The following is a 14223-nucleotide window of genomic DNA, read 5'->3' as shown; positions in this document are numbered from 1 at the left end:
CGTCTCTCGGTCCGGTGACGCATGTGACGTCGGGTCGCGTTCGGGTCTCACGTTAGCAGCTCAGCGGTTGTCAGGAGCAGAATAATGTCTCTCACAACCACCAGCAGATAGTCGTGGTGCACATGAGCTCGTTGTAAAACCTCCCGGTGTCGCTGTGCTTCACACGTTTCACACGAAAAATGACCGAGTTGACAGATTCCCTGACGAAAGAGGGCTGGTAGGTAGCATGGTAGCTAACGTCATCTAGCTAGCTAACTCACTGAGGGAGCCAGATTGCTGGTTGGCTAGTAAATTAAATGGTTGTGTCTTTGCATTACAGTTTTAAAAAGTACAATTTAAAAGTTGTGTGTATCGTGGCACAGTGATTTAGTTCCCCCTGGAGCGAATGAGCGGGCTGCTAACTAAGTAGCTAGCGAGATAAATAACGTTAGCTAGCTCACTTAGCATGCTTATACCTTCTGTAAACCACTGGCGATACACATAATGTTAAATAGCGACTGAAAACCATTACATGTAAATATTGATCAATTATATAAGTGGAGGGACTGGTTTGAATTGTGCCCGAAGTGAAATGCATGCTGGGAATTCTTTGGAAGTCCGAACTGGTCGTCAGCACGTTTAACGACATAACATCTTTATCAGAAAGCTGATTGTGGGCCAACTTAGTCTAGAAAACACCTAAACACGCGTATAATCACAGTTTTGCACACTTGTTAATATCAGAAATACAATTTGAGTATAATGTTGTGTATAATCTAGTTTTAGAAAGGGCCTAAATTCATAGACAATTAACGTTGCTTCTGAGTTTGTCCTGTCAGTGGATACATGATATAAGCTGAGGGCTTAACTCTGCTTCACTCGTCCTCCTGCCTCTACATAATGTCTTGGTTATACTTCATAATGTCGCATCACGTGGAGGAATTAACTTATTTTATATTCTCGCGATTCAAAGTTCCAACATTGTTGTCACGCCTCATTTTGGGGTTAACCAAATTGTGAGAAGTGTTAAATTCACGGTCTCATCAATATTTCTTGTGATGAAACTGCGCTGGTCAGGTACATAACTTGTTGAATCTTTTAAAACCTACCACAGTGCTTGAAACTGTCTCCACCCTGTGTGTCATCGTTTCAGGTACCTCAGTGATGAAGGCATAGCAGAGCTGAAAGGATCTGCTGAGAAAGTAACACACAGCGACATCATTCGCATTGCACTTGATGTAAGTTTGAATACCAGATTTAAAATTGTACATATATATTTATAGCGTATGGTGAGTCTGTATTTATGTGAGGCGACATTCAGCTATGGGTTGTAAACTGTTCAGGGAGATGGTTATGAAAGTTTGAGGTATTTTATTAGATATTTATTGCTTTTCAGATGTACAGGAAACTGATGTATCCAGACATAATTGCTAATGAAATAGACATATCTTACTGTGCTTAATTTTAAACTGGCTTTGAAATTCTCTGTGGAAGTTAAGTATGTTTCATATATTTAGTATTTTATAGTAGATAATAAAATAGAATAGTTTAGTGCCCCCTAATATCAAACAGTCTTCTATGATCAAGTAGCTAAATCCAGTCCATTGCCAACCTACCTATACATTTTCATGACAGCATATAATGTAATCATTATCTTTCATTCAAATATTATTTTGTTGGAATTAACATAATTTTATTGGCTACCCATGATGTTGAGGATAGATTTGAAAACTTTTACTCCTTCTTAAAGCCAAAAACGTTCTAGTTCTTTTATATCTTTCAAACTGGATTTGGTTCCAAACAGTTTGTTAGCTTAGTCCGCTAAAAGGTTTTGTGGACTCAAATACTTCACCCACCCCTCCATCGGCATAGTGGTGAGTAGATAATGAGTGGATTTTCATTTTTGGGTGAACTGTCCCTTTAATGCTGGCTTGCTAAATGTGCCACATACAAACAGAACAAAAGAACGCTGAGGCAACATTTTGTAGTTGTGCACCAAAGATGTGGAACATAATCTCACAACATATTAGGAAAACACCCTCTGTGGATATTTTCAAGAAGATGCTCAAAACTTATGTTTTGTCCAACATTTAATTATATCATCAGTGGTTTTTTATGATTTTATGTTGTTCAACCTTTCAAGATGGTAATGTTTTATTGTCTTATTGCTTTATGGTTTATTGTTTTAAACCATCTGTTCTTTGAATGACCCTTTTTGTCATGTACTGTGAGCTGCATTTTATGCTATAAAAGTTGCAATACAAAGTTTTTAATGAATATAACTATTGTTATTATTATACACCGAAAGAGTTATATAGACAGACGAGTGACAAAAACACAATAAATTAAATTAAGCAAAGAAGAACCACAGACCGTCATGGAACCACCAATGTCTTTTATTAAGTCTGTGTGTAAAAACAATTAAAATAAGACTATAATTCTGCTTAATGGACCCTGTAGTACCTGACAAGTGCAGAACATACAGTGCATTTACTGTTAAAGCCTTGACCTTTAGGTTTTGGCTTGATTTGCTTCCAAAAGATCCTCCGCTGCACTTGGATCTATTAGTGGTTGAGCCAACATGTAATAAATTAGGACTCTAGCTTGCAGTCCCTTAAAATCAGTGAAATCTCAGTACAGTTACAGTGTCCCTCTTTCTTTACTTAAACTCTTTAATTTCATTACACCTGTCCCATTATTTATTTTACACTAAGCACTCTTTCCTTTGCAGAATGATCTTAGGTCTACTGGAAGGAAATTTCTACCATCTGATATCAACAGTGGAAGAACTGAGAAGGTGAGGGGTACAGAACATGTTATGTGGCCATTGCAGTGCTACATTTATGAAACCTTGATTGGGGTGATGCGTTTTGGTCAATGTGTTCTTTCACAGCTGCAAATCGGTACAGACCTGACATGTGAAATGCAGTTCCCACTAGTTCCACTAGATGGCTCTAACACACCAACAAACAAGGATCAACAAACTGCTTTACACCTGTGAAACTGAAGAGAATAAATATTCCAAATATTGTCACAGGATTAAAACATCTAATTAAAACGTGTAATTTTTTTGTGAGCTTATCCCAGCCTCCCCCAGGCTTAGAATAAGATGGTCACCCTGGTCATACACTGACACTCCGCACTGTGCTTTATACAATATTCAATATGCATAAAACAGTGAATGTCATTTGAGCTTCTAAAACTACATTACATATAGATTTAAGTATTATATAGACATTTTAGTGTCAAGAACCAGCAGTTGGCTTTAAAGATCATGGTCATTGTGACATTAAGAAAAGCCACGAAGGAGCTCAGAGGAATAAATACACCTGTGCTGACACAGGTACACTTAATGATTAGAGTTATTTTAATTGTGCCTTAGTTTATGCTCGTATTTTGCTTTAGCAATCCTCCCCCACATGCTGTTGATTTGCCTCCGAAGCCATTATTCATCTGCTGTCTCTTGCTGTCTCCTGCACATGGCCAGTTGGACGGTCCATGTGTTCTCCAGGTGCAGAAGGTGAGGAACATCTCGGCTCCTAAAGACCATGAGGAGTCCCAGGGCGCACCGCGAATCCTGCGCCTCCAAATGACAGATGGGCACACCACCTGTGTTGGACTGGAGTTTAAACACCTGTCTAAGATCAGGTACCTATACAACACTTTGGTGGCATTTAGGAATAATTAGGTTTAGTGCAAATAGCAGGATGTGGTGTGGTGTAGTTGTTTGGGAAGTTAATATCCCTGTTTAATAATGGTTAAAAATCACATTAGTTTCCTCCTTTTTAAAAATAAAAACATTTAAAATGAAAATTTAGTCCTGACCCTAATGTGTAAAGCTCCAAATCTGTATTTCAATCATGCTTTTTTTCTTCTTTTTTTTTTAATGCAATAGCTTGTTAAATAAGAAATGGCAAAGACAGTAAATATTAAGATAATGTTGTGCATCACATCACTCGTCTACAGTTATCAGCACCGTTACTTGGACATGCAGCACTTGACGGCCTCACAAGTTTCAACAACACGCGCAAGATGTCAAAAAAGTCAAGCATCTGGAACAACTTCCAGATTTGTGAAGTTAACCCCTAAAAGGTCAAATGCCAGAAAAACTCACAAAAAAAGGAATGTTGCAAATCTACAGCGACTTTGGGAAATCCTCAAAGCTTAACTTTTTCTCTGGTAATTGTCACTAAAGCTTTGAAGCCTCATAAATTTTAAACATCTAGTAGCTACACAGATGCAAAGCAGGTTCTATTAAGTCAGGATCTGGTATATTCAAAGCAAATGTGTGATATTCTGCACATATTCTTTTCCTTCACCTCCTTGTCAACACTCTCACCCCACCACATGCCTCAATTTTCCCTTTATCTGCAATTTACACGTGGTGGCAGCTGATCTAACAATTCCAAGCCTTAATTACATCTCCATCCCAGCAACGGTGGCCTTGGCGACTGCTGCCATGGTGACTAGCCAGTCTGTACAGGTGGAGTGGCCAGAATATGGGCCTTGACTTCCTGATGGGAAGAGAGGAGAGAACAGAACAAATCCCCTCTTTATGAACGTCTCACACACACTGGCTACCAACAGTGGTGGTTAGTGTTTCTTATGAAAGTGTCCGCCTTAGTGTGCCAGAGGCCATAAGTGAGTGGCAAAGGATGGGATGGATTACAGGAACTGTTCAGTGTGTGAGACTGGTACAGAGGGATGACAATTAAGAATTCAGCACAAACATTGATCAGAGAAGGGTGAATAGTGCGTTTGTAGAACTGGATGCATGCGTTTGTGCGTGATTGAATCAAGGATCAAGAATGCCTCATTTCTGCATTTGCCACTGTCATGAGGCTGTGAGCATCTATTCCATAGGTTTGGAGTGAAATCCCTAATTGTTGCTTTGGCATCCGGCATCAGTAGCTGGAAATCCCTCTAAGTCCCTGTGCTTTCCTAATGAGAGAGGCAGAGGCCTTATCAGGCCTCATGAGATAGAGGGGCTTTTAATTTACCATGAGGATGGGTGAGCAGCTGGGATTATTAATAGGCTCTCGTAGCCTGGCCACCCATCCCCTGGAACTGAGCCATGTCATTTAGAAAGTGGTATGGGAGAGGCAAAAGGATGTGGGGCTGTATATGCAGTTATAATGTCTGGTGCCCTTGAATGCGTTGAACATTTAAGTGTTTGTTAAACATATGAGCCTTCCTTTCATAAATAACTTTTTATTGGATTTTTTTTTTTTGCTTTTCAGCCTTAACACCCCTCCTGGAACAAAGGTGAAGCTCCTTGGAACTCTCCAAGTTAAAAATGGTCTTTTGCTGCTCGATGACTCAAAAATCTCCGTCCTTGGAGGAGAGGTTTATCACATGGTGGAGAAATGGGAACTGCAAAGGGTGAGGGTCGTCGTCTTGTGATGCCTCAGCTACTTAAAAAAAATGGAATTCATATATTGGTGATCATTTCAGATCGGCATTAACGGCCACTAGCAGTCTGCCATAATTTTTTCTGGCATAATTAATTTTCCTGGTTTTTAATAATGATGTCCCTTTTATCTTTCAACCTGCAGAGTCTGGCCAAACACAGCAGGAATCACATCGGAGCAGAAGGAGGACCTCCTCCCTTTGTGCAATTCGGTCAGGTGAGAACAAATATAAGAAGAGTACATTTTAAAACAAAAGTTACAAAGAGCTTTTCTTATATGAACTCAAGAAGAAGACAACAAACCAGACACACAGATGTAAAATACAATAACAGAAATAAGGTGATCAGGATGATGCATATTTAAGGAGGAGGTTTCAGTGGTGATTTAATGGAAGTCGGAGGCGACTGATGAATAACAATAAGCGCTCAGAAATGCGTGTGGTCGAACCCAGGCTTGGCTCCAGGAGTGGGCCTTGATGTCCCTGTTCTTGGCAACGATCTCTCTGATCTTCCTGAGGTAATTGTTAGTCATCATGAATCATTAAAATGCATGACTGCATTTTAATTTCTGCTTTGTTGTCCAACCACACATGTTACAAGCAGTTCAATGTCAGCTGTTTTTCTTCCCAAACATAATGATGTTAATGTGTTGCATTTGTATTAAAATAAAAGTCTGTTGTAATTTGTAGAAATGGAGAGATGAGATTAAACTTGTCAAAGATGATAATCAGGCCTCCAAAGCAGAATCACAAATAAATTATATGCTCCAGATATCCACTTCATCCATAACATCATCATAGTGTCTAACAATTGGTATCTATACACTATTTGTTTTGAAAAGAATAACTAAGTGCAAACAGAGAGAATTAAACCACCTTTAATCTCAAATGGTTTTGCACATTAGCACTATCTACAAAAAAGTAAATATAGTAATTTCTCATTCGCAAACTACTCAGCCTGAGTCAATTCTCCCTGGGCAAGTTTCAGAGTGGGAATCATCTGGATCAGCTTGCCACTTGGATTTGGGGATTTTCCCTCACTCTTCATTCCACATTTGCTCAAGCTTTCTAAAGTTAGAATAGTTATTTTTCAATATTCTCTAGATTTTCAGCTTTGCTATGTTTGTAATGCTGGGTCACTCCTCTTACTGTTAATTTGATGACTGCGTTGCGTTGTTACATATAATATCGGCGCTCTGAATCAGATTATCTTACAGTCTGCCTGCATTTTACTTGGCTATACAGTCGGTCAGTTCAATGTCTCCCAAGTTCCTGCTACTTGGAAGCATTCTCACAGCATTAAGCTCCCACTTCTACAATTCACAGCAGGAATTTTAAAAAGTGAGATGAGTTGGTGGGATTTCACCGGGCATTTTGTTTTCCCTGAACAGTTTAATTTATTGTATATTTCAGCAGAAAATAAAATTATTGGCCTCATGACTCCATAATATGTTCACCAGTGAAGTGTTAGGTTCTCTGAAACCACATTTAAATTCACTAGGTCAGGATTTTATTTGTATCCTCACCAAATTGAACACTCATAAATAGCAGTCTCCTAAACATGCCTGATTTTTATTCAACATCCGTAAATTATTCTGAGAATTCTTTAAAAAATGTTGAGAAACACCCTATCTCACCATGTTAAGGAAAGGGGGGGGAAATCCTGGATCCGACCCCTGATCTGGATCCCTGCCCAAATTAGATTTGTATGTGTTCTTCCCTCACCCATACTGCTTCCTTCCACCAAGTTTCATGCTAATCCATCCAGTAGTTTTTTGTGTAACCCTGCTAAAAGACAGACGAACAAATGCAGATGAAAATGTAACCTCCTTGCCAAAGGTAGTCATCACTTTCAGAATCAGTGTGTGCCAGTGCCTTGGTCTAATCTACAGACCTCATGGACGATCATCTTTGGCCTCTGTTTTATCTAGAATATATGAAATAGTCGACGTCTACAGCCATGTTACAGAAATCTCGGTGTCTGTGATGTCAAAACCTGAGCAAATAAAATCCAAAGAATCTGTTGTTGAGGTCCCACCAGGTACCAGAGTGATTGTGATAACGTCCTTTTAGTTATAATTGGGGTGAACATCCTCTTAACACCTGATACATTTGGCATCTTTTTTATCAGCTGTCCACATTCCTTCTCTTCAGATAAGTCCCCTCTGGCTTGTTAATCTCGCAGCCCATTACCCCTCTGGGATTGCCAACACAACAAAAAGATGGCGAACCTGCTCTTGACCAAAGGTCATTGCTCCCTTCAGTTGACGACTTCTCGTATTGAATCATCCTCCTGGTGCAGTCACAAAGTGTTGAGTGTCCATTTCATTCCTTCAAAGTCAATGCTTCTGAAACTCGGTTCACAGTTAAGTTTGTAAACATGAACTGTGAGCTAGGAGGCAGCTTTGGGGTTTTTGTATGCTACAAAAATAAAATCTTGTAGTATATTTTAAACACCGGAGGTAGCTAACGTTATTTTGCAAATATGTGAATATTGTCAATTGAATTGATTATTTTGTTAAGGGGCATTACATGAATGAGTTGGACTTTCTGTTTGCTCCCTGTAGAAATGTGCAAGGAAGGATGAAGTGGACAGCAGAGACCTCGACCAGAGGAAAACCCTGCAGACTCTCAATGTGTTCAAAAGCGCCGACGAGAACGATGAGTTTGAAAAGCAACGGACAGCAGCAATCGCTGAGGTGGCCAAGACCAAAGAGGTAAAAGCCTTTTATTCAATTTATTTTAACATTTTGTAAGTGTTTGCTTTATCTTGCAATTTATTGTGACTCAATTTACTTTACTGTTATACTGATATGTAATAGACTCGTGTAACAAATTGTAATGATATTTTTAGCTTGTCTTTAATTTCCCTCCTTAAACATTGAACATTTGGTTTTCAGGACCTCTCTTGTTGCCTTGTTAACAGATTTTGCTGTTTCTTATATCAATTGCAAATTTTGTACAAACAATCTGTCCTCCATTTAAAAAGAGATGTTCCTTATTGGCATTCCCCTTAACCTTGTTTGCCTTTGACATTCAAGCAACTGCTCAAATTAAAAATCATAATTATATAGTCAGCGACAAAGTTCTGCTTCTTGTGCCTGCTTTCTTTTTTCATCCAAGCCTGCAGCTCTATTGATCCTAATGTTATTTCCCTTGTTAGGGTCCCCGCACATTTGGAGGTGGAGGAAATGCAGGCAGTAATTTATCCAGCGCTGCTTCCTTCTCCCGGGGCAGAGACTCGTACCAGCAGAGGAGACGAGACGACAGGGTTGAAAGACCCGAAAGCAGACAGGATGAAAATTACCGAGAGCTGGTGAGAAGACAAACTTTGTCCAAACCTGTGAAACAATTTAAGCCTGTGTGTTAAAAGGGAAGGTTTTACCTCAGCTTATTAAAGCCTCCATTCACTGTCTCGAAGCAATTCAAACTTTGGAGCCTCCTCTGCATTCATTTTTGGTTACGATATTGTTGAAATCCAAAAAACAAGTGGAGGTCTGGTCAGGTTTTCAAACCTATTGGTTGAAGCTTTGTGTTGTGACCTGCCAGTTTGTGGGCTGAACACAGCTTGTAGCTAAATACATACAGTGAATAGGATGGAACAGGGTATTGTAGTTTTGGGCTTTGGGAATTGAACCTAATAATAATCCAACCCTTATAGGGAGCTAGGAGAGAGCAAGCCCCCGTCAAGGCTAATGCACGATCTCACCATGTTAAAGAAAGTAAAAAAAAATCTGCTTCTTAATCAGGGCAGACTCCAAAATTTAACGGGCTTCTCATTGGATCATGCCTGACCCCTCCACAAAATTTCATGAAAACTAGTTCTGTAGTTATTGAGTAATGCTAATGTAATTACAAACTGAAATTGATACAGTGCACTTGTATGACCCTTTTAAAAGAGTACGTTCTTTGTGAATCAATTTTTTCCTCAGTTCATTCAGCCGTCCCTCTCTCTCTCTTTCACACTGACTCTTACTTCTGTGTCTAATATTACATAATGTTGTGTGTGTGTGTGTGTGTGTGTGTGTGTAGGTGGATGAATATGCGCTGAGAGACATCATTGAGATGGGCTTTAACAGGGAGGCTGCTCGACTGGCTCTGATGGATAATAACAACAATCTAGAAGTGGCACTAAACTGCCTACTGACTGGATCTTGTGGAAGCAGACCTGCTGCCCCTGTGGTAGCTGAGCCTATCAAGCCCCAACCCAGAGGTAGTTACATACACACACACACGCATGCCCACTGCTCTTTTTGGCTTGAAAAATCACCTCATAGCTGGAAACTATTCCTACAGAGTAAGAGTGAGATTGGGGGGGTGATGTAGAGGTCCTTTTAATGCAGGGGGAAAAATCACCTACAGGCTAATTAAAGGTGCACAGTGGCCGTTTTGCTTGTTTTAGTCCATTTACCACAAATTGCATACACGCTTTCCCGCCGACTGTTTTCCCAGCACACAGCAAGGTTTCAGATGGATATTCTACATTACCTGCAGTCATCGTTTTGTATTAGTTTCAATATTGATAGTGAACCTGCAGCAGCCATCACGCTGAACTACCGAACAACTGACTGATTTTAATCATTTGGTTCTTCGAGTGTGAAGAGGGGCTGTTTTTAAAGCTTTTATTGATGCTGCAGACCTGGATCCTCAGTCAGAACATAAATATTTTCAAATTCATGTAATCTTGTAAGATTACATGTTTACGTGTGTCTATATTACTGTTTGCAGTCAGCATAATTATTCGTTTACACACAAACACAGACACCCAAACACACACACACACACACAGCCTTTTCACACTTTCTTTGGCTGCAGATGCGAGGGGGTGTACACATTCAAACATCCAGTGTCATTGATCAAACTCCTCTAATTGGGTCAACATGACTTTATTTTTGGGTTCTTCCCAGGCAGAGGAAGAGGAAGAGGCCGGTCCAGAAATGAAGATGAGGAGGAGGGAGGAGGGGGAAGACCATCTGGTCCGAGCACACTGTTTGACTTCCTGGAATCTAAGATGGGAGTTTTCTCCATCGATGGTGAGTGAACCAGTTCAGGATTCATCCTTCACTACCTCAGTATTCCATGATTTTGAAAATATGGGTGATGTTGTTACTCTTTTTCAGACCAGTTGTCAACAGACCATTAACATACAGTATCATGATTGGTTTCAGACAGATGGTTATCTGGCTATCTTGAGCTGAGGGGAATTAACGCCTTGTTCTCTAAATGTCTAAAATCAGGGCTTGCAGCACCAATGCTGCTTTATATTTCAATATTTGATTCTGTTTGACTGAATATTTTATGATTTGGTGTTTCCACTGCTGATATTCTGATCTTTTATTTATTTGTGTTGCCTTCATGCTTTTGTTTTGTCTTTTAACAACCTTTTATCTTCATTAAATAACAATGGTGGATGGGAATGTGATCTTGTCAACATTGTTTTTGTTATTTATGCCAATATTGTTTTGCCATATTTTTCACACTGCCCTTCTTCGGCTTGTTTCCTCAGAGCCAAAGAACCAGGCACCTCCGAGACATCATGAGTTTAAAGCAAATTTCTCCAACACGGACTATTACTCGAAGGACTCATCTCAAACCAAGTTCTCCTCACATTATGACCATAGGCAACAAAGGAATGACCGACCACCTCGCTTCCACAGGGACACTGATTTTCCTAAACCAGGCCAGGAGCCTCTCTCTAACTCTACCACCTCCCAAACATCAGCTCAGCCTCAGCACTGGAAGAGCCAGGAGAGATGGTCACGAGGGACGTCAGACAGATCGCAATTTGAAAGGAGGGAGATGCGAGATGAGCAGATTTTTCCTCCTCCTCTTGCGATGACTTGCACTCGTTCAAAAGAACCTCAACAGCAGATGGAGTTCAGTGGCTCTTACAACCAGAGACCCAGAAATGGAGATGGTGGGAACATGGCTGGACCATCTCACAGGAGAGGGTTTAAAGACGATATACCCTCGCCTAAACAGAATGATCCTGCAGACATTGAGGTGGATGGAAGAGTAGGTAATAAGCGTACCGACAGAATTGAAGAACCCAACAACAGCAGGAGGAAGGGGAAGACTGACCGGCCCAACTCAGAATACTACGATCGACAAAGGGCAGGTGGCCCACTCAACTTCAAGGGAGGAAGCTCAGGGGTGACCCAAGAAGTGGGGTCACCACAGGATATCCGGTTCATCACAGTGGATCCTAATAATTTCCAAAATGGAGATATGGAACACAAAAGAACTGGGCCAATCAAGCCAACAAACGCATCGTGTCCCCCCAACAGGGAGCCTCCCTCCAGGAAAGCCCCTTCTAACAACTTCGGACCTAAAAGAAGGTCAGGACAAGGCCGGGGGCAAGGTGCCAGAGGATCAGAGAAAGGTTATGTTGTGGAACAGGCTTGGAAACCTGGAGACCGGTGTCTGGCTCTCTACTGGGAAGATGGCAAGGTATGTCATTGCTGGATTGGTAACATAGCTATAGCTGAAAATTGTTGAAAAAAAGTTGGTTGGGCTGATAAATAAAACAAGGATAAAAAATCTGTCTTTAATGTTAGAAATAATAAATAATAATGGGCCATTTATCAAGATAAATGGCAATATAGACTTTTTTACCTTGATAATGTTTTTATTCATTTTATCCAGCCCTATATATTTGCTTTCAACTTACTTTAAACAAAGTTAGAAAAACTTCACTGAATTAAAAGCCGCTTCCATATGTGACATGTGAGCTCAGTGAGTCCACAGAAACTACTGCAGATTGAGCAACTGAGACCCACATTTGTGTCAACATTAGAATTAACAACTAAACCAGTTAAAGAGTCAGTTCACTAAGACTGACACTGTGGAGAGAAATGTCCAATGTATTTTTTTTTCTTTGCCTCATACTTGTTTGACAGTACGTTTAATGACGTAAAAAAATAATTAGAGCAATTATGGCTCATTTTCGCTCAGTCAGTGTTGACGGCATCTTAGATTTGTTTGTCAAGTTGTAATAACTGACATAGATTTGTCTTGTCCGCACACTTGGGAATGTTTGAATTGAAATAATTGCTGATAATGATTTCTGTTTGTTTCTGTCTGTGGTTGTGTGTGTGTGTGTGTGTGCCTGTGAAGTTCTACCATGCCAGAATAGATGCTGTGCATCCATCGGGCTCCACAGCCGTGGTCGTGTTTAGCGATTACGGAAACTGTGAAGAGGTTCTGCTGTATAACATTAAACCTATTGCTCCTGATTCATTGGTAAGACAAAAGAAAATATTAACAATAGCTTTTTATCATTCATCACTCAAGATCACAACGTGTATGGAAAACTGAGGAACTATGAATGACGTGCGAACATATTGAATGTACAATTGCAGGAGGAAGATGATGGTTTCTATGACAGTTCACTGGAGTTCCGCCGTGGGGGAGATGGACAGCCGAGACGAACGAGACCCACGCAGCAGTACTACCAGCCACCCAGGGCACGAGATTGATGTGTCTGTGTTTGCACTGGCAGGTAAATAAATATTGAACTGTGTCCATTAATAATGACATATGTAACGTCAGTGTGAGTACACAGTGTGAACACCACCTCTATATTTTATATGGAACATTTCTATTTTTATTTTGGTAAGTTTAGACTGTGTAGAAAGACAGACAGCATGCCAGCTTCCCGAAAGTGAAGCCAAAGGCTGCCTGCATTATAGGTCATGAACCCTATCTCTCCATGTTAGTGGATGGAACATGGACCGAACTGAAAAGACGGTTTCTGGCATTTTAGGTCGTTGATTGTTGAATTGTTTATTTTCAGCTAATTTGGGTTTTCATTAGTTATTTGAATATGTTACAAATGGGCGGGGCATCATGATTGACAGCTGAGACTGACACATTTAGTCAAGCCCATGGATCAGCTGGACCTTGATACCACAGCTCCATCCCCCGATCACTAATGTCCTTTCCAGGATATTTTGGCTTAAGCTCCAGAGGGTGTTGTCCATCCTTATATACAGTCTATGGTATAGACTGTAGAGAAAGTGCTTTGTAACCTGGTCTTTGCATTATTATCTGCTTATAATGCATAATAGAACCTATTGATTAATCATTTGTATGTAAAAGAAGTTTATATACTAATTTTAACTTTGACTATTTCTGCTCGTGCATTGTGTAAAAGCTATTTCACAAGGTCTGCAGCAGTTCACTGAGATGGCCTCAAAATTCAAAAATGATTAATTCTTTCTTTCCCTCTATCCATTAGTGGGCTTGTCCCACACCCTTCCACGACGGAGATCGTGTCACTTTCTGCAACAATCCTGAGTGCTTCCTGAATTTTTAAGTGTACACACTGTCAGGACATGAAGAACTCTTCTAAGGGCTTGGACCTCATGCAAAAATACAAGGAAAAAAAATTAAACTGACATGAGCACCTGTTGTTTTTGTTGAAGACATATCTACTGTATATGTTGTGAAGGTTTGTTAAATGGATACATTCAAATAAACTGTTATTATGGTATGTAGCTACTTTGTTTTAATGTCTTTTATTTTTAATTATTAAATTCAAATTATGAATAAACTAATGCGGTGCAGAAAAAGCAACCCCTCACGCTTTTGTTTTTAATTTCATGATGGTAGTTATGTCATTACTTGGAAATGTTTTAAAATCTGCTTCCAAATTATGTCTTACTTTTGTTATCTCTCCTGTGGTGGACAGACGTAGTGTGAGTGGACAGAAAGCGGCTCGAGCTCGTTTGTTGTGCTCTCTGAAGCAAATCCAGAGGGTAAGACAATCTCTTCCCCCTGTAATAGAGATGGTTACACTGCAGAGATATCATTTTGCACATTACAAAAGGGACT

General features: G+C 40.0%; 1 protein-coding gene across 1 annotated transcript; it reads left to right on the top strand.

The window, feature by feature from the left end:
- Nucleotides 1-13886, top strand: tdrd3 (tudor domain containing 3). The gene is made up of 14 exons (XM_035158990.2): nt 1-217; nt 1133-1217; nt 2711-2776; nt 3467-3627; nt 5220-5361; nt 5535-5606; nt 7956-8105; nt 8552-8704; nt 9421-9601; nt 10296-10421; nt 10895-11838; nt 12505-12630; nt 12750-12889; nt 13628-13886. The coding sequence occupies exons 1-13, from the start codon at nt 180-182 to the stop codon at nt 12864-12866; spliced, it is 2361 nt and encodes a 786-aa protein (XP_035014881.1). The 5' UTR covers nt 1-179; the 3' UTR covers nt 12867-12889; nt 13628-13886.
- The last annotated feature ends 337 nt before the right edge of the window (nt 13887-14223 follow it).

Source organism: Hippoglossus stenolepis, chromosome 1 (assembly GCF_022539355.2).
Source record: "Hippoglossus stenolepis isolate QCI-W04-F060 chromosome 1, HSTE1.2, whole genome shotgun sequence".
NCBI classification, from domain to species: Eukaryota; Metazoa; Chordata; class Actinopteri; order Pleuronectiformes; family Pleuronectidae; genus Hippoglossus; species Hippoglossus stenolepis.
This window is presented reverse-complemented; position numbering and strand designations above follow the sequence as displayed.